Raw genomic sequence first — 22,090 nt, 5'->3', positions numbered from 1 at the left:
TGTTAGGCCTCGTTCTATTCACCTTATTTTTACTAAACTGAAATTATTTTTGCTGAACTGAAATTATTTTTGCTGAACTGAAATTAATTTTGCTGAACTGAAATTATTTTAACTGAATTTCTATTATATTTCTTCTTTAAAGTTATTGATTTTTACTGAACTGAAATCATTTTTACTGAATTGAAATTATTTTTACTGAACTGAAATTAATTTCACTGAATTGAACTTATTTTTACTAAATATTATTTTTTTGAGGTGAAATGAATAGGGCCTGATTGTTATTATTACTAGATGTAAGCCCGTGCGACGCACGATTTTTTTTAAATAAAATCTCACGAAAAGATTATTTTTGTATAAAATTTTGATTAAATTTTTATTACTTAATAAAGACAATTTCTATTAATTTTATGTCATTTATGATGGTTGTGCGATTTGTTTTTTTCTAGTTTTAAAATATTTAAAATAATCCTAAATCACTATTGGTATTTGTTTTTTTTTTACCTACATGATACATAATATTAAACTCTCGAGTCTTAGCTACATGGTGTGGCCAACCACACACAAAATTAGCAAAATATTCAATGTTAAAAGTTTTTTTTTTTTTTAGAAAAGGTAAATCCTAAAGCATAGTTTATTAAAATAAATTGTAAATCTTTATTGGTGAAAATAATGTCTTTATATATGTTATCTCATGTGATGGTTATTAGGGTAAAAAATTTAACTTAAAAAGATGATCGTTTTTTTATTTAAAAAAAAAAAAAAAAAAGTAGAAAGGGTAAAAAAAAAAAAACTTAAATTCTAAATCAATATTTATAGTTTTTTTTTAACCCAAATGACGTGTCAAAGTTAATATATCAACTTTCATTCTATAAATTTGGTTTTTTTTAATATAAGTTTGTATAATTTTTAGTTTTTAAAATAATTTAAATTGTTTAGTTTTTAAAATCATTCAAAAATAAAATATAAAAATCTAATTTTTGATTGTTCAAAATAATATTAATAATACCTTTACTTATGTGGCACGCCGAATGCTCCTAAAAATTGTCTACTTTAAATATAGATAAGAAGTATTATTAAAAAAAATCCCTAAAAAAAAGAAGTACTATCAAAACATCATAATAATAAAAAATCGTTCACAACTATACCTACCACATCTAACAAAAGTGGATAAATAGAACACAAAAATATTAGCAAAAGTAAAATTGGTATAAAATTAATCTTTATAATTTTATAAAATAAATCAATATATTTACCAGTAACAGCAAAATCATTACGAAATTGATCTAAAAATATTAATTGTACAAAATTAAATCTATGCATTGGAATTTTTTCTATCGTCCCCAATTGCCCGAAAAATAGTAGTTTGGAAATTTTGAATTATTATTTTGTTGTTACTGACAACACGATATTGCTTTTTATTTGGAATGATTGAAAAGAATCTAATGGAGTAAACCTTTCCTTCAATCAATTTTGGAAGAAAATGTTAAACAAAGTTAGCTTTAATTGAGGCATAAAGGTAATCACCCTGTAATTAAAAATAAGAAATTAAGTTAATTTAATTACTTGATTAAGACACCTAAAGTCCTAAATCACAAAGTTTGTGTTTTTTTCATAAAATTAATTAATAAAAAAACTACAAAGGTTTATAAATAAATTTAATAAATGTAAACAATTTATAAAAATATAATATCTCCTTGTTTAATAGGATCATATCCTAACTTATTAAGCTATATATATTGTTAGTTTCGTACGTCAAACAGGCAAGAAACTCATACATACTTTAATTTTTGCTCGAATTTAATCTTTTAATCAAATTAGATCAGCATGTAAAAGCAAAATTTAATAAACAAGCTATAAACATATAATTGTTAAGTATCTCAAATAAACACAACGTAAGTAATAATTGCAAATATAAGTTTAAACATGAATTTTAAAAATAAAGCTAAGAATTACTTAGTCATTGATGACCTAAAACTGACACAAGATTGATACCAAATTCGGTTGATAAGGTTTCGTATTGATATGAGTTATAGTTGGTGTCGTATTATGCGTCAATTTATAATGGTAGGTATCACAAATTTAATTTAATTATAACTAAGTAATTTTATTTCTTATATTGAACACAATCAAAATTTATCTTATAATGGTAAGTATCAAACTTTATTGTAGTCGTTCATTATTTAAATATAATATTATTTGTGATATGATTTTAATCTAATATTTAATTATCATCTCAGTCTGTTTTAGATAAAACCATTAATATCAAAAGATTATTTTTTTTTTAATAATTTAAATTCTAATATAAAAATATAATTTATACAATAGTTTTTTATATAATTTGAATCCTAATATCTAAATATGAATTTTAGCTTTATTTAATAAAGCTAATTTTTTGTTGTTAGAATAATTTAAATCCTAATTTCGTTCTTTGTAGCCACGTGGCAAAATTCTAAAATCTCATTTGTCACTTTTACTTAGGTGGCGAGTGAATTTTTTAATTCTAAAATAAAATAAAAATCTAATTTTTTAATTGATCGAAATAATTATATTGCTTATGTGGTGCTCCGAATTCTCTCCAAAAATGCCTACTTTATTTATATATATTAGATTAGATTAGATTAGTATTACTTTTACCAACTATTGCAGCTATAATTCAAAGGATAACAATTTTGTACCAAAAAATTCATAACCTGAAATCATTTCAATTTTTTTTATTGACATTGTTTTTTCTTAAAGTGAATACATTACAAAAATTAAACAAAGACTATTAACAAAGAGAGTGTCGAATAATATAAGCTTTTTAGTGAAAGTGATCATTTTATTATACGCCCGGATGTGCCATGCTCATTGTATACCTAGTCAAAATACAAGGGTTATTAAAAAGCAAAAAAAAAAAAAAAAAAAAAAAAAAAAAAAAAAAAAAAAAAAAAAAAAAAAACATTATGTACAAATGTACACGATTAAAAGAATTTAAAATGATTCCTTCCTTGATTTAAGGGAATGATTTGTTATTTATATTCCTTAATTTATAGAATTGATTTATTATTTACATTCCACATTACTTTTGGGAAACAAAATTTCATTTTTTCTTTGTTAATAGAGAGAAATTGAGTTTATATAGAGAGAAAAACCATGGAAAATTTTGAATTTTGAAATGATTCAAGTTTCTTTTATCGTTTCAATGAATTGAAAGATATATTGACGAATTCTTGTTGAGCGAAAAGGTATATTTTTTTCATCTATATTTTAGTTTTAGTATTAGTTTCTTGTTGAAGATGATGTTTTTCATATTCTGATGAATGTTCTTCATATTCTGATGAATGTTCTTTTATTTTTTAATTGGACTGAAATACGTTCTTGAGACTTATCGATATGTTCTTAGAGCCTGAATTATATGTTTTTTACATTACAAACAAAGTTCGTTATTAAAATCGGGATTCTACATTGAATCAGAAGGGGCTATCAGAATCGAATCATAAAATCAAATCGTAGAATCATAAGATTCTATCGACATGTATAATAAAGATGTCATATCTAAATTTAATTAAATATATTTAAATTATGAGTTTGAAACCTAATTATTGCTAATAAAAAAAAAGTTGTTTACCCATTAAGCAACCAATAATTGACAATATATATTTATAAATAACTATATAAACATGTTTTAAACTTGTAAAGATTTCACTAGTTAAGAGAAATATGTAAAATTAGATAGAATGGAAAAATTGAATCGTGTGACATACATAAATCGTAAAATCATAAGATTCCAAGATTTAAATCGAGATTTTAATAACAAATATTACAATATTTTTTTAAAGTATATAGATTAAACATGTTCTTTGGGTATCCATTTTTACTTAAATATTTTTGAATTTTGAAATTTAAAAATGAAATTTTAAACTATATTTGGGTGAAAATAATTTTAGATAGAGATTTTCTAGTCTCTTGGAATGAATATTTTGAAACGATATGACAATAAATGTGTGGTAAAAATTAATTAGGAATTATCTGTTACCTTTACTAAAAACTGTTAATCATAAACTATAGTGTTCTTTATAATTCAATAACATGTTCTTTTATAAATTCATGATGTGCTTTAAAATTATATACCATGTTTTTTTACGCTTTAATCTGGGTGCACCATGCGCTTGGTACACCCGGGTGTACAAACAGCCGATTATAGTAAGAGAGGTTTGTGATTGTTGAAAGAAAAAGGTTTCCTCAATTCTAAAACTTTTAATTGAGAGCAATTGTCTCCCTCAAAAAAAAAAAAAAAAAAAAAAAAAAAAAAAAAAAAGCGGTAGCAATTGTCTATTATTATATGTTTCGTCACTTAATGATTGGTGTTACCCTTAACCGAAAATCTTAAATATGTCATTATTCTCAATAATGAAGAGACCGTTTCTAAGAAGATAGTGTCTTTCTTTATGAAATCTCTTACCTACATGCTATTTAAGGCTGGTTTCTTAGGCTTGTTTGGGCTGATTTCTTTTCCATTAGAGAGTTAATTGATTAATTTCTTGATTAAGTTGATCAGTAGTTAATGGCTAAGCTTGCGCTCAGCCAGCACTAGCTGAGGTCGCAACCAAAATTCAACATTTATTATAATAAAATTGAACATTTTTTAACTGAACTTATTTTACAATAATTTTGTATTTCTTAATCAAAAAAATGAAGTATAATACTCATTCTTATAAAATAAATATTCATTTTCATGTCGTTGATGTTCATTCTTATAAAATAAATGTTCATTTTATTTTTTTAATTAATACAAATTTTTGTATTTGTTCAATTGTATAAAAGTTAGATTTTATAATAAAGGATGTTCAATTCACATTAGCATCAATTAGAAATTAGCATTCTGTTTATTATTAAAAAAAAAAGCTAGCTAATTCACAAGCTAGCTTTTTTCCGGGGAGACAAATTACGGATAACATTGTGATTATGCAAGAAGTTCTTCATACAATGAAAATAAAACAAGGAGGCAAGGGGTATATGATGATCAAAATCGACTTTGAAAAAGCTTACGATCGGCTCAAGTGGGAATTCATCAGAGACACACTAATGGAAATGCATTTTCCGTTGATTATGGTGGATGTAATAATGGAATGTGTTACTTCTCCTTCGATGAGAGTCCTTTGGAATGGTGAAAAGACTGATGCCTTCTTCCCTTCACGTGGTATTCGTCAAGGGGACCCACTTTCTCCATATTTATTTGTTCTTTGTATGGAGAGGCTTAATCAAGTCATAGAGGAAGCAATCATGAATGGCTTGTGGAAACCGATTTATGCAAGTAGGGGCGGGCCTCTTTTATCCAACCTATTTTTTGCGGACGATTTAATATTGTATGCCGAGGCTTCAATTGAGCAGGCGGCTGTCATCAGAAATTGTCTAGACCGTTTTTGTAATGCGTCTGGACAAAAGGTGAGTCTCGCAAAATCAAGGGTGTATTTTTCCCGCAATGTGGCCGTGACAGAACAGGAGGTGATTAGTGCAGCCCTTGGTATGGAAGTAACAGAGGATCTCGGTTTTTATCTGGTATGCCAACCTTGACGAATAGAGTGACTCGTGAAACATTTGCTCACCTTTGTGAGAAAATAGACAGAAGACTCACTGGTTGGAAAACCAAGTTTCTTTCTTTAGCGGGAAGGATTACTCTTGCTAAATCCACCATCACTACTCTTGCGAATTACTCAATGCAAACGGCGAAGATTCCTCGATCAGTGTGTGATGAGATTGACAAAAAAAGCCAGGAGGTTTGTTTGGGGAGGCTCGGAGGATAAAAAGAAAATTCACTTGATATCGTGGGACACACTTCAACATCCAAGAGATAGAGGGGGATTGGGGCTTCGATCAGCAAGGCAAGCCAATTCGGCCTTTCTCACAAAGCTTAGGTAGAGAATTCTCTCAGAACCGGAGGCTCTTTGGTCTCGTGTACTTCGGCACAAATATTGTAAGGGTCGGTGTGATATCGACATGTTTGTTCCTACCTCTAATATATCAAACGTCTGGCGTGGGATAACGGATAATGCCTCTTGGCTCAAGAAAGGATCGAAGGTGGTTGTCGGGAATGGGAAAAGGATCTTATTCTGGGACCATTGTTGGGCTTCTGATCAGCCTCTTCGTGAGCGTGTTACGGCTGCTATCCCAAGTGAAATTGATGGTGCAATAGTGGAAGAAATGTGGGAGAATGGGGTAGGTTAGAGGTGGGATTTATTTGCTCACCTGCTTCCCAACCATGAGCTGAAACTTATTGCAGCTCATAATTTGACTGAGAGCCCTGATGTGGATGATGTTCGATACTGGAAGGGGGCAAAGAATGGGGGATTTTCTGTGAAGCATGCTATGAATCTTATGCATGAAAATAACCTTCCCAAAGATCCGAAGTGGGAGCTTGCGTGGTGTACACCGGTTCAGCAAAGAATTAGAACCTTTCTTTGGTTACTCTTTCATGATAGTGTTCTATGTAATGTTAATAAAGTGAAACGCAATCTTGCTGCTGACCCTCGATGTCAAACTTTCTCAGTGGGTACGGATGAAACTCTCTTGCATCTCTTAAGAGATTGTCCAATTGCAAAGAAAATCTGGAGTAGTGTAGGAGGGGCAGCCTTTTACCCATCCTTCATGAATGGTGATTTAAACGCCTGGTTAGTAAGGAATCTGGAAGCTAATGGACTGATTTTTTCAGATAAATGGCCGACTTATTTTGCAGTGACTATTTGGTGGATTTGGAAGTGGAGGAATAACCGTGTTTATGGACGTAGTGATGAAATTCCTATAGACACAGGTATGTTTATTAGAGCACAAGCTGATGAAACTTGGAATGTGTTCTCCTCGCCAAGGTCAGCTTTGTCAATTAGGGCTGGTTCTGCTAGCAAGAAAAAAGAGGTGTTTATCTCTTGGAATAACCCACCTGCTGGATGGTATGCACTCAACACTGATGGTGCTGCCAAGGGCACCCCGGGTTTGGCTGGTGGAGGTGGCATTATCCGAGAAACGGATGGCAAATTTGTGCAAGCTTTCACAACAAATTATGGGGTTTGCAATGCTATTCGAGCAGAGTTTCTTGCTCTGGAACAGGGGTTGCTTATGGCTAGACAACGAGGCATATCAAAGCTTATGGTACAAATGGATAACCAAGTCTGTGTTGAAGCGATCAAAAAGGCAAATCATCAAGTTGGAGAATATGTCCACATAGTTAATAATTGTATCAGTCTTAGTAGTTTTTCTCTTCCTTTGTCATTGTTCATTGTTTCCGAGAAGGTAATAGGGTGGAAGATAAACTTGCCAATGTTGGGGTAGGACTTCAAGAGAAGGTGGTCTATTTCAATGATCCTCCAATCGAAATAAACAAACTTCTTTGGGAGGACTTGATTGGGGTGGCTTTGCCACGGATGGTAGTGTAAGTGTTTTGTGTTTGATTGGGTTTTCCCTCCTTTGCATCAAAAAAAAAAAAAAAAAAAAAAAAAAAAAAAAAAAAAAAACATATTGTTGATTTATTTAATTGGTATTAAATCATATAGCTCAATTGTAAGATATCTATTCAAGAGAATTGAACAAATCAAGGTAGTTAACTTGAAACTTAAAAAAATGTTGATGAAGAAGCAATAACATCATATGTTCAATTTTTATTCACAACTAAAATGTTCAGTTATATAATATTAAATGTACAATCCTGTTTTTTCAATTTCATAGTTTTTTTATTTTACTCTTATATTATGAATGTTCATTTTTATATAATACAATGTTCAGAAATAAATGTTCATTTTTTTCTAGTAAATGTTCATTTTTTTCTATTAAACGTTCATTTATTGGGCACGACCTTAGCCAGCGCTATCTGGGGGCAACCTCAGCCAAAAATTTGCGTAAGTTGATCTTCATAACTTGAAGGTTAAGAAAAGCGTGTTGTATTTGAAGATTATATACAAGGCGCCCAAGTGGCCCAACTAGCAATAATGATGGGCCAAACGATGGGCCTTAAATAAATGATTGCACTTTTCTTTTTATATAGTGTTAAATTAAATTATTATTATATGTATCATATACCTGCAAAAAAATGTGAATAATTGACTCAATTTGAAGAACGTAGACAATATTTTAAGATATAGAATTTCTTTTCATATCATCAAATCTCTGCAAATGTATTCTCATTCACATGGTAATGTCTAATACTAAATCATAAATTTATTATTATACAAATTCATGTATGTTTGTATGTGTGTGTAGGGCTAGCATGGCCATGCATGGGTAGTTCTACCATTTTAAACGGTAGAATTTTGGGATTATTTTATTTATTGATGAAGTCTTAATTTTTTACTATTTAAGTTTTTAGATAAGGTTTTGTGAAAAGATAAGCCCTAGCCTCCTAATTTTATCTTTGGAATCAAATTAGCCGTTTTTAGATAAGGTTTTGGTAAAAAAATAATCTATTCGATTCCCTCTTAGGAAGATACTAGGTTAAAATTCCGTGTAATACACGGTTGTTAAATATTTTTGACAATAATATTAATATAAATTATATAAAAGATATTTAAAAATATTTCATTTAGGTATATATGAAACTAGTTTTGTGCCCGTGCGATGCCTGGGTTGTTTATTGAATTTTAAGATAAATTTTTAATCTATATATCAAATTTTAAAATATATCCTTGATACAAAATTAGTTAGGAATTGATGTGTTTGTGTGACGATTTGCTATCTAGTAGACATGTAATGACTAATAATAATGTAGGTGGAAATGTTCGAGTTAACACATTAGGAAAATAAAAAATTATCAAAAAATAAATTAAATGAAATAAATGTTCAAAACTCGTTGGGTTGATCCGAACCCAAAACTTTGGGCAAGAGTTGAACATTTCTTGACTTGTAAGCTGAACTGACCCAATCCGAGATGACTCATGACCCGACTCTAATTGACGAGTCTAAATAGTAATAAAATTCTACTTGTATTAGATTGTGAAGTACTCATATTATTTTAACCCATTAGAATATATTATAAATGGATGTTTTACGCTTTGAACTATATTAGAATTATAATTTGATAAATTTTTTGAATGAAATTATAATTCAATTTGTACATTTGAAATATTGGTATTTTATCGAAAATAAAACTCTAAACTAACAATTTTATCCTAAAATTCTATCCAAATAGAATTTTAAACTAAATTTTTATTTTGTGAAGTCTATTTAAGTCTATCCTACGTGGCGCGACACTTGGCGAAAAGTTGGAACGCCGCCAAGTGTCGCTGCCTCGTGGCCTGGCTAAAAGTTTAGCTTTATATATTAGTTATATGATATGTTTGTCAAACTGCAAAAAAAATATCATAAGTTATAAATAATTTACTAAAAGATTTTGCAAAAAAAAAAATAAATAAAAATAAAATAAAGAAGCCAAAAAAGCAGGAAAATTTTTCAAAAGGTAATGACAAGTGTCATTGATTATTCGCTTTTAGTATAAGTTAATAGATATGTCTTTGCAATCAAAGTTTTATCATCACTTTTGCAACTATATATAAATGGATATCTCTATAAAAATAAATAAATAAAGATGCAAAGACATACATCTACCGTTATTCATTGATTAGTTTAGGAGTGTTTAATACTTATCTTGTACTGAGAATTTAATTCTTCTAAGAGAATTAAGTATCGAATAGCTTTTTATTATTTAATTAATGAAATCACCCCTCACTATTTAGTTCAAAAAAAAAAAAAATTGGACCCTAGAACCCTACTATATCAGTTCAATCCCCTTCGATATAATCAATTGAAGAAAACAATAGTGAGTTGTCAGTAAATTAACAAAAAAACTATATAATCTTGTAATAATCTATGAGCAAAACCAATAGTACTATTGTACTTTGTTGAGCAATTAGGTTCTGATGATTATCTACTCATCTAACATATTTGTGAAGTGGTGCATGGAAAGAACAAGTTGAGTTTAGGACAAGATACAAGGAACTCGGGCAATGACAGTCAAAGCATATATTGTATATATATAAGGAATATGAGCAATAATGTAAGATAAGCAATACAAAAAAAAACAAGAACAATGATGAGCTATATATATATAGCTAATAAGCTTGATGACGGCTAAGGAACTCATGGAGATAACTATGGAAATAGGTATTTGCATAATTTAAACCTCACAAGGTAAGTATTCTTTGCGTACATATGTCATGTATGTGTAGTGTAGGAGTCTTTTTAGTTTAGTTTAGTTTTTCTAGAAGTTTTGATCCTATGTTGTAATGTTCTTTGTTTCAAACTGTTTGAGTTAGAGTTCCTTTAATTTAAGGATCTTTAAACTCTTAATTTATATATATTTTTTTAGAAAGTTCTATTAATCACAAATCACTAAGCCCCTAGCGACGCAAATGGCCTTTAATAACCAACTAAACTCTTTAGCCATAACTTTCTTATAAGCTATACTACTAAATCTATGATATACATCCAAAAAAAAATTCTATTTACAACAATTTCATGTCTAAAAATTTTTGCATCCCATATTGTAAAATTCCTTTATGATGTCATATACTGTAAACTAGAGCAGAACAGAATCTCTGATAAACTATCTTATGAAAAAACTCTTTATTGTAAAGTTCTAAATGTAGTTTATATTAGTTTAGTTCTTGAGATTTATTTTTTCTTTCTTATTTTCATAAATATAAAAATTCAAAAATATGTGGCTTTATGTTTGATTAATTCTCCCACTTGAAATTAATTTGTGACAAACAAAATTCAATCTACTGTTCTCTTAAGCGTTTATATGAACTTATGAAGATAGGAATTAATTCAAGTGGATTCATAGGGTGAGAACATTTAGAAGACTTCAAGATGAACTAGAGAGAATGAATGAACCAAAAGCAGGGTCTCCTACGAGAACCAAAACAACTACCAAAACAACAAAGGAGCCTGGAGGTATTCTCTGTTTGGAAGACCCGCCTCTTAAAAGTAGTGGAGGCCAGAAAATTGAAAATTGATTTCACGCAACAAGCTTTGGTTACGAACACAAAAAATTTGTTGATAAATCATTATTGTAGAAACAAAAAATTTTGTTGTTGGGAAAACTTGTTGCTAAAAATCAAATTTCTTGAAGTGCTAGAATGAACTTTCGGCTAATTTTACCACGAGAGTCGGAGCAAAGCATGGTCCCTAACAGGTTCATAAGGTATTTTCTAACAGGAACACAGACTGCTCCTTGATGCATGTAAGGAACTGCTTTGCGAGTTCCAGAGAGGAATGACATTGGTGGATAGTGACAAGTTAGTGACAACAGGTTCTCAAAAGAACTTGATCTGTACGACGCAAGTTCTAGCAAGAAATGAATAAGAGTGACAGATATAGCCTTGAGTTCTTAAATACATCAAAATTGTATAAGATTCCAAAACAAGATCCTTAGAGAATTGAAAAAGCATGAAGATGCAAAATAGAAGTATATTTCTCTAGGATTCATATAAGTACTATTGTTATGAAAGTCTGATTGGAACAATGTCTATGGAACCAAGTTTGAACTCCAAACAGTCAATATGAAATCAGAGTTACTTACTGGTTAGGAACTTGGAGACCGGGGTCGGCTCGGAGGGGTAGGCCTCGAGTGCGACCGCCTAGGGCCCACGTCAGAAAGGGGTCCAAAATTTTTTTTAAAAAAATTCAGTTTGCATAGTTGTAGAATTTTACTCTATAGTTATGGAGACTTACTATTCAAATAATATAAGTTATTTTCATTGTCTTATATTTAAAGCTATTGCGTATAAAAAAAAAAATTGTTTACGTAATTAAGGAGCCCTTTTCTTACATTATGCCTAGGGCCCATAAATTTCCAGGAACAAGGCTATTGGAGACTATATGAACCTCCAAACCTAAAAGGAACTAATGTTTGCCCGTTTTTAAGTGTCAATTTTCATGACATATATCTTCACTTAGTACATGCCTATCTTTAAGGATTATGTAAATTATTTACAATGTAGTTAAGTATATGGCAAAAGCTAACGAGCGCTTAGGGGGCGTTGGATAAGCTAGCTAAAAGTAGAAATATTAAATTAAAATAAACATCAATTACACCGAACGACGCGTGATTTTGTTATACTTTCCCAAATTAATACCATTTTATGCAATATTTTAAATGCTTATTCAACGCCCCGGGGCGTTCGTTAGCAAGATTCTAAGTATATATATTGATCTTTTTTCATAGAATTTGTAAACATTAATTAGCCAACAATTTGTTTGGACTTTTTACAAAACTAGGGTAGCTAACGCGCGCGATGCGCGCACATAGCTAGTCATATCTAGAGACTCTTTCGGCTTGGTCTTAAAATCATAAATTTAGTTGTTGACAGATTTAATGACAAAAAAAAGTATGTAAACAACTATGATTATGAGTATATAAATGTCCAAGACAATTAACATTAAAGCATGAGAGCAAATAAGTACATAATTAAATATTTTAGAGGGTATAATTGTCCAAACATTATTCATTAAAAAAACTTGTATACAATAATAAGGGTATATATGTAAATACACATTTTAAAGGGTATACTTGGCATTACACTATTCATAAGAGTAATTTTCTACTTTTTATAAGGTAGGGATATCTAAATTAATTTTTTTTTTTTCAAAATAAGTAAAATAGTACAACGCCTAATTAAATTGATAAAGAGTTCGTGGAATGAGTAATCAAGGAAGCCTTTATAGAAATTCTCTCAAAAGCTTAAACGTTCATTAGTTATTTCAGAAGTAAAATAATATTTTGAAGGCATGCATTTACAACTTTACAAGTATTATAATTTCTAGATTTTACCAAAAGGAATAAATAAAATTAATATATATATCAAGCTTCGAAAAAATTATTGAATTAATTAGTTTACTAAAGAGAAATAGTTTTAATACAAGGTATGAGAAACAACTTAGTATATATAGTGGGATTAAATGGACAGAGGAAAAGACAACAAAGTGGCTCCAAATTCATACATATATGATATATCCATATAACCCCACATTTTTATGTAATTTTGTTGCTTTCTAAGGGAGTAAATAAAAATATAAAGACTACACTAACTAATGAAGTATCATAAAATTAAACTGACAAATGCAAGAAAACAAAGGAAGGCCTTTTTATTTTTTAGCAAAGTTTTCCATGGTAAAAGTCTTCCATGTTATTTAGCGGGGCTCAACTCTTTTGGATTGACATAATTTGTCCGATCTCCTATTTTGTTCATATTGCATCTTCCAATTCAATGAATTGAAGAACATCAAAAGAAGTTTTCTTCTCTTCATTTCTTAAACATTCTAACATACACTCTTTTTTTTATCTAGAGAGGTCCACTTCACCAATAAGCCTATACACTTCTCTTGTTCTCTTTCTCATACACTTATCTTCCTATTTGAGAACTATAGAAAGTACATCTTTGATAAATACTGTCACTATTAATAATTACTTTTAAAAGATACGTACTCCTAAAATCTGTCAAATTATTTCCAAAATCCAAGTGATACATGTTATATTACGGTATGTCACTACTCACTGCACCCACTGACCTCTTCAAAGATGATATAGCAGCACATCCTTGACATCATAACATCATTCAAATATTCAATAAGAATCTCTACGATACGTTATACTTTGTAAAAAGTATAAAAGGTGTTCCTATAAATTTGAACCCAGGACTTTCCATTTAAAAAAAATATATATATGACTTACCAATCTATATCATATTGTCATATTGTTATAAAATAATTAATTAATTACACCAACCTATTAAAGTGGGAGCAGAAACAGATGCACAACCTATAATGTCGTGATGTAAGTCATGTACTCCCTCCGTTTTTAAATACTTCATTTCTTCATGTGCGGAGTTTTAGGAGAAATAAGAGAAGGTAATAAAATATGGAGGTAGTGGAGTTGGTAAAAGAATAAAAAAATGTAAAAAGCAAAAGTAGTAGAGAAGATTGGATGAGAGAGAATATGAAATTAATAAAATTTGATTTATGTTGGGTCACTAGGTGAGAGAAATAAATTAAATATTGTAAAAGTTTTCCAAATAAGGAAATGGAGCAAGTATTTAAAAACGGCCGCAAATGAAAAGTGGATCAAGTATTTAAAAACGGAGGGAGTAACAATTATGCTACCAAATAAAACGAATAACATAAGGCAGGTTTTATATCTAAACATTAAATAAAAAAAGCACAAATTCTGAGACATCTTATTGTTAGTAGACCTGGAAAATGGGCCATTCGGGTCGGGTCTGGGTCAGGTCACTTTCGGGTCGAGTCATTTCGGGTCAACTAACATTCGGGTCGGGTATGGTCGGGTCGATTCGGGTTTCGGGTCAACTCCGGGTCAGGAATCGAGTCCAGTTCGGGTCGGGTCAATTTCGGGTCGGGTCAATTTCGGGTCGGGTATGTTCGGATCGGATCAATTTCGGGTCAAGTATGTTCGGGTCAGGTCAAAATCTGGTCGGGTCATGTTCGGGTTGTTTTATATTTTGTTATTGTTATAACAAACACTACCAATTCAGTTTATGAGCTTATCTACGATTAAAGATGAACAATTTAAGTTATTTTCTGTACAATACATTTTAAGTTCAATTATAAGGTAATTTTAGTTCAGGACATTTTGGATATCGGGTTTGTTCGGGTCAATTCAGGTATCAGGTATGTTCGGGTCAAACAATTCGGGTCGGGTCAACTTTGGGTCGGGTCAGTTCGGGTGTCGGGTCAGGATCGGGTCAAAGCAAGCTGATCGATTAATTAAAAAAGAAATTGGAGTTAGCAATCCGTTTTGCCGGTACCAACAAAAGGACTCCATTTTCGGGTCGAGTATGGGTCGGGTCTAGTCAATTTCGGGTTTCGGGTCAATTTTTTGGGTCAATTTCGGGTTATGGGTCGGGTCATTCGGGTCGGGTCATTGGGTCTGGGTCAGGATTGCCAGGTCTAATTGTTAGTATAGGTCTCTAGTTACAAGTATTAGGGATTAAAGTGATGTTTTATCTCGTAATCCACTTGCATTACATTAGGTTTAGGTAAGTCATTGAATATGGTGTACGAATTATATAGCCTAATCATGAAGCAAATAACAATAATAATAATGTTGTATAATTAACAAATAAATGTTTTGCAATATTTGGGATATTTAATACACGTTAATTGACACACATTAGAGCTAATTAATATTTTTTAGACTTTATACAAATAAAATTAAAAAGTCAAAAATTCTCAAATTAAGAAGAAAAATGGTGCAAATGGATAGGATTGAAGAAGCAACATACACCCAAAAAGTGATAAGTCGTTATTACCTTTTTGAAGATAGTTACTACTAACAATGACATTTGAATGAAGGAAAATTGATGCATAACTCTAGAACAAGTACCTTATCAAGATCTCACTTAGAATAAAAATGTCTCATTCACAAAGTCAGATCTAGGGTACTTGTCCCTCTTGCACAACATTCCTCCTTATTATTACTATCACCTCCTTCCCTAACCTTGTTATCGAGCTTCGATGAGGACGATGAAGACGTGTGATGGAGCAACAAAGATAAGCTAATACTTTTATCAACTTCCTCATCATCAAGAATAATTGCTTCACTTTCTCTTCTTGGTGGTTTTAGTGACAAATCCAAGTCAATATTACCATCCCAATCTACTCTTTTCCTCTTAAGCGCCATTCGATTTTGAAGACTATCTTTACTATTACTAATAACGAACTTCTCCTCTAGTATCTCTTGGTGTAGAGGGTGTAGCACCCTTGGACTTATATCCCTTGCTATTGGCCGTGTGCTCGGGTTTTGCCTTGTTTGATTGCAGTAATGCATTGGCCTTGTCTCTTGATGAGCTTGCTCAATGATTTTCCGAGGATATAGCTCATTTCCAAATCTTGCCCGTACATTGTTATTCACCCTCGAGTCCATGTCTATTGTGTACAAATCATGCATCCAATTTTGATGTGTAGTCTTTGTAGGGTCTACGTTTCTTCAAAATTGAATTGATTGATTATACATGTTAGTGGGGATAAAATGAACACATTGAATATGTATAGGGCAATAATTTTTCCAAGGCATTTCTAGTCACCGCCACTAAGACAAAATTGGTTGAAAAATATTGCCTCAATTTAAATCGTGTTGTCAACCTGTCTTAAATGGCGTCACTGAATATTGTCTTGGAAAAATCATTATCACTCAACATGATAGACTAGCAAAATGAAGTAATCCCATAACTTTTAGAAGTTATTTCTTTCTATTCTTATGAGATTCAGAAGTAATTCGATTCAAATTTTCAATTACTCGTATATATTTTTACCTGAAACTGGAACTTGAAGCTTGGCAATAGCCTTGTAGCAGAGGAATCTGGCTAAGGTTGAAGATGTTGCAATCTCCAACTTCAAAAAGATGTCTTTGGTCACATGATCCTGCTAAAAAAAAAAAAAAAAAAAAAAAAAAAAAAAAAAAAAAACATACTTTAGTTTAATCACCCACAAAACCCTAAATTACATAAATTAATTGAAAATATTTATTGTAAGTGAATAAAATAATTTTATAAATTAAGGGGGCCTATCTATACTGTAAGGTAAACTGTATATACCTTGACTTTCATCCTCAACCTTTTTGCTCCTATACATCTAATCATACAAAATATCCACAAGTCAAAACAAAATTAAAACTTCATATCACACAAATAAACAAAATGGATAATTTGCAGCAATAATACTAGAATTAATCATATACTATCACTATTCAATATGCACATATTAGATTAGCAAAAATGTTTATCATTATATAAATTACCTGTAGATGACTCTTGACATGAGCTATACTTAATCCTTTGATGTTCATAAGCTGAAGGACTAACTTAGGTGTTGCTTCTGCACTCGAAAAAAAATCGAAAATAAAATTACAAAACTTTTACTAGCTAATGATTTCAAGTAAGAAATAAAACCCTATGAACTAAAAATCATTTCGTAAATGAACAACTCACTATCTTGTCCACCAAGCCTTTCAACGGCGTGGATGAATCGAAGGTGGAGATCGGGTGTCCATCGAAGCCTAGGCGTTTTAGATCGAACATAAGGCCTAACGGTAGAGGAACTCGATTTCTTCAACTCATCACTTGTTTCTTCAACCGTGCTATTACTTGAACACCCTCCATTATTTTTGCTAATGTTAAATGTTCCTTCATCATCATTTTCGTCGCTCTCTTCTTCATCGTCTTGTTCCTCCTCACCTTCTTGATCACAACGATTCGTTTTCGAGCACTCGCTTTGATCATCATTCCTTTCTTGCATTATTATTTTTTCTAATTTCTTGATCTCCTAGTTTTTTGCTTCCAAGACTAAAATTCTAATAAGTTAGGTGAATGAGAACATTATTTTTGTTGGACTAAAAAGAAAATATATGTAAGGATGAAATTATATTAATTAGTAGAGAAAAGAATAATAAGAATGAGAAAGGGTGATTGATGACTAGTAGCTAAGAGACGACCTCTTTGATCAGTTCTTTCCCCATTATTTTTTTTATCAACTCCAAGACAATAATATTATTAAGAAAAATATTTATTTAGGAGACAAAAATGTTTGTTGATCATATAATATAAGAATTCACTGAAAATTCTATGGCCCCAACTTGGCAAGAGATAATATAAATGGAATTTAAAGTTTTAACTGTTTGTTATGTACAAAACAAAATGGCAACTGGAACCCTAGGCCTTACATAGGAGTAAAATAATATTTAAATAAAATATAAAAAGTTGATAATGAAAGGCATATATTCCATGGAATAATTAATGTGTGCTGTACTTAAATATGGGGTTACGTATGATGAATGTAGAAGAATTATATGTGACATACATATTTGAAATCATGCATAGGATGACTAGAGGGGTTAAATGGACCAATGTTCTTTCCTCGGGGATTCATTCTACTTGCGTGTGTACGTAGGGAATCCCAAAATAAATATCGTGTCTTGGTCCATTCATGTCTTGGATAGGTGTCTGTTTGAGTCACTAATCAGGTTTGAATCATGTCGGTTTGAGTTTGAGTTATGTTAAATTATAGCTCTCATACAAATCAAATAATATACCGAATCACTTTGGTTTACATCAAGTTGTTTCGGATCGAATTTGTACAGGACACCTTTGTGCAAATAGGACAAAAAAATAAAAATAAAGAAAGTATACATAATTTAAGTATTAGTCGAATGTTAAAAAAATATATACAAATAATTCATAAGACTTTATTCTTCTCTTGCTTTGTTTATCCTGTCATTGAGTTATCATCAATTTTTACCGGTGGTAAGCCTTTTGTGTTACTTTCACTAATATTCGTTCATTATTAAGTTTAGTGTACATTAATATTGTGATGTATTTTTCATTGTAAGACTAAGGGTTGTTTTTATCTCGGACATAGTGTGATTTATCCATTTTGAAATAGTTGCTTAATAGATACCAATAAAATAAATTAGTTGCTTGATTTTAGATTAATTGTTAATTATTTTAATTGAAACTTTGTTGCCTAAAATTTTTTGCCATGGATTATTGAAAATTCAACATGTTCAGGCCTCTTAATGAACCCCCCCCCCCCCCCAAGTTAGCCTTGTTTATACTTGTTCTCAATTGATCTTTTTTCCAACCAGTTCGAGGATGAAACCTCAATTTTCTCAATGAGATGGAATTTCCTTGATCGTATAAAGTGGACAGTTGTGACGGGTGTGGCCCAAGCTCGTTTATCATGGTATCAGAGCCAGGTTGGGTTGTGTTGTAATTTGGGCCAATATTATGGACAACTCACATGTGAGGGGAAGTGTTGAGCCCATGAGAAAACCCACATGTGAGTGGCATGTTATCCCACATTAATTGAGTTTATAAATGAGAGTGTTTATTGGAATGTGTATCCCACATAGAAGAAAGAAGATAATTGTGTCTACTTTATAAGGCTAAGGGACTACTCCCCTCATTGTCATATGTTTTTGTGATGAAACCTCCTCGGTCGTATAAAGTGTAGAATTGTGACGGGTGTGGCCCAAGCTTATTCATGCTTATACATTTACTCAACGAACGAACAAGCTAAATTGTGACCGACTTCTTCACTACTTATATATTAACTTTTATAAGTATGCTTGCACTTCTAATTACGAGGCAATCTTAATCGAATAACCTTATGCAGTTATGCCCTCTAGATGAAGTTAATTATGTTGCCTTAATACTTCATTTAAAAGAAATTAAGCTCTTACATCTAAAGCTCATTGAAAATCAATTGTACGAAACATTTTTCATACATATACTCCTATTATCACATCATTGAATCTATGTTAATCTTTTGATCCTTAAATTAGAGTAAGTGGGCAGTAAAAATACGGAACACGCTATAATTTCTCGAGTCCAACAATACTCGTGACGGAATATTAAGCCATCAAAAAGGGAATCTCCTTTTGACATATTCAACATAGAAATAATTTATATAATTTTCTTCGGAAGAATTGAAGTTTGGTTTATAAAATATACGGCATATGTCCAAATCTTGTATGGTCCAATTTCCACAGCAAAGCATTTAGCTTCCCGTAGACAACAAGTAGACTCCCCAATCAAGAATTATATAGATTTACGCATAAGCTTAATATATAATTTACATGATAGGTAACTACCGATTAATAGAGTAATTAAAATGTACGTATAAACTCTTCAAATATTAATAAGACAATTGTCAAGTTGTCCTAAGAAAATAAACATGATCAAAATTTACTTTGATATAGCATAAAAGTCGCACTCATTATCCAGATAAAGAATCCACTTCATAATTGCATTCGAGGTTTATCCAAAACCATATGTTTGCAAAAGGAGTAGCCCCGTTAACTTAGGAATTATCACATCATTCTTAATGACAAACATAACCAAAACAAGTTAAAATCATTCACGATTATTTGAGAAACACAAAAGATTTTGAATCTTTTTCCTTTAGCTATCAAAAATTGTTCCTTAGTTGGCTTATTTTTTCATCCCTGACATACTAAGCTCTACGTGCCCTAATCTAATAGGATAATATCTCAAGGGATGAGGGATCAAGGGGGTAGATTGTAGATATTAATTAACATTACTATGTTTAATTTAAAGTTTTACAAAAATTTATCCCTAAAAGCCTAAAATATAATGTCACATCTTTGTATACGTATGTATATAACTTGGTTGTTGATCCAAAGTTTTTAAAAAGTTTAGTGTCCCCACCCGTTGAATAATCTTGGTCCCATGCACCTAAAGACATTCTGCATGAATTTGATTTCAGATAAAGTCTGAACAAGAGAATTTTGGAGAAGGTTGGTTGTCAATCTATGTTTTATTTCAAACCAACTAATTATAATATAGTAACAACCAAAATATTAAATCAATTGATGGTGAGTAGAATAAAATGAGAGAAATGTTGGAAATTTTAGAGTAATCAAGGGCTTAGTTCACACATACACTTAATTAATTGGCATTAGTTCACACAATTAATTAATTAAGTGGCATGTAATGTCTTATTACTAGCTTACTAGAGCTGTGTAGTGGAGTTGAGAGTTTTGCATGTGCACTCAAGAAAGTGTAAAAACTAGGCAATTATATATATTTATAAGAACCCCAAGAACCCTCCTCTGTATAAGAACCCAATCTTATATAAGAACCCATATAAGAACCCTCCTCTGTATAAGAACCCAATCTTATATAAGAACCAATCTCAGCGTTTTATTAGTTTTGATCTAACCATCTAAAATGATCCTTTAGTAATGGCATTTCTGCAATTTTGAGGAGTTTATATTTAGAACATAGAAAAAAATTTAGAACATAGGAAAAAATTTAGAACATAAGCAGAAAAAATTTAGAACATAAGAAAAAGAAAATTAGAAGATAGCAAAACATTAGAACATAAGTAAACAAAAATTTAGAACATAAGAAAAATAATTTAAAACATAAGTAAGTTGAAAAAATAATTTATAGCATAGGAAATAAATTTATAACATAAGCTGAAAAAATAATTTAGAATATAGGAAAAAATTTAGAACATAATCTGCAAAAATAATTTGGAACATAAGAACAAATTTAGAACATAAACTAAAAAAAAATTAGAACATAGAAAATAATTTGGAACATAAGTAGAAAAAATTTAGAATGTAGGAAAAACTTTAGAACATAAGCTGAAAAAATAATTTAGAACATAGGAACAAATTTAGAACATAAGCTAAAAAAAAAATAGAACATAGGAAAAAATGTGGAACATAAGTAGAAAAAATTTAGAATATGGGAAAAACTTTAGAATAAGCAAAAAAAAATTTTAAACATAAGAAAAAGTTTAGAACATAAGGTGTTCTTATATAAGAAAGGGTTCTTATATAAGGAGGGTTTCTTACCAGATCCCTCCCCTAAACTAATATATATATAAACATGCGAATCCAAGGTTGTGTTCAATTCACCGTATCTAATCCGGTCTAATCTAATTTAAACTGTTTTAATCTTGAAGTATTTGATTTTCAAATAAATTTAATTATTATTTGATTAGCTCGTACACTAATCTTTATTTTTAAAAAATTAAATAAGATACCCTTTTTTTTTTTTTTTTTGAATAGCAAATTAAATAAGATACCCTTGTTTTGTTATTATTGTGTACTTTTAAATAATAATACTTAGTTAGAGATACTAAATGATAATCAAAGTCAATTGTTTAATTTGATCAGATCAAATCATTTATTAAATAAACATTCATGTTTTACAGTATATATAAGTTAAACTAAATATAACCTATATGTATTTTTACATAAGACATTTATAGTTCAAACCCAATATTGAAGATCAAAGCCAACCATATATTGAAATTTTTATCAAGCTAGCTAACTACATATGCAGTAATCTAACTTTCAACGTACTTTAAATACAAATTCAAATTCAATTGTACCTTCCAAATATATGATTAATTATGTCAAATAAAAAAATAAAAAAAAAAAAAAAAAAAAAAAAAAAAAAAAAAAAAACCAAATACTAGTATATGATTAATTTGTATATATCTAGACACATAGTTGTAGAATATTAACGTAAAAGTATAATACAAGATTGTTCTACTCCAAGAAAAATGACAGTAAAAGAAT

At 30.3% G+C, this 22,090-nt stretch overlaps 1 protein-coding gene across 2 annotated transcripts; it reads right to left on the bottom strand.

Moving 5' to 3' along the window:
* Positions 1-15,205: 15,205 nt before the first annotated feature.
* LOC145568977 (uncharacterized) lies at positions 15,206-17,475 on the bottom strand. Of its 2 annotated transcripts, none has more exons than XM_081628354.1 (5): positions 16,965-17,475; positions 16,775-16,851; positions 16,572-16,608; positions 16,290-16,401; positions 15,206-15,962 (listed from the first exon to the last, which is right to left on the bottom strand). In XM_081628354.1, the coding sequence occupies exons 1-5, from the start codon at positions 17,269-17,271 to the stop codon at positions 15,398-15,400; spliced, it is 1,098 nt and encodes a 365-aa protein (XP_081484480.1). In that variant the 5' UTR covers positions 17,272-17,475; the 3' UTR covers positions 15,206-15,397. The 2 variants fall into 2 exon arrangements, with proteins under 2 accessions (XP_081484480.1, XP_081484481.1); XM_081628355.1 differs by having other exon boundaries at positions 16,290-16,398; positions 16,965-17,474.
* Positions 17,476-22,090: the final 4,615 nt, after the last annotated feature.

The sequence above is a fragment of the Chenopodium album genome, chromosome 11 (genome assembly GCF_948465745.1).
Source record: "Chenopodium album chromosome 11, dcCheAlbu1.1, whole genome shotgun sequence".
NCBI lineage: Eukaryota > Viridiplantae > Streptophyta > Magnoliopsida > Caryophyllales > Amaranthaceae > Chenopodium > Chenopodium album.
The sequence above is the reverse complement of the archived record's forward strand: the minus strand, read 5'-3'. Positions and strand labels throughout refer to the sequence as shown.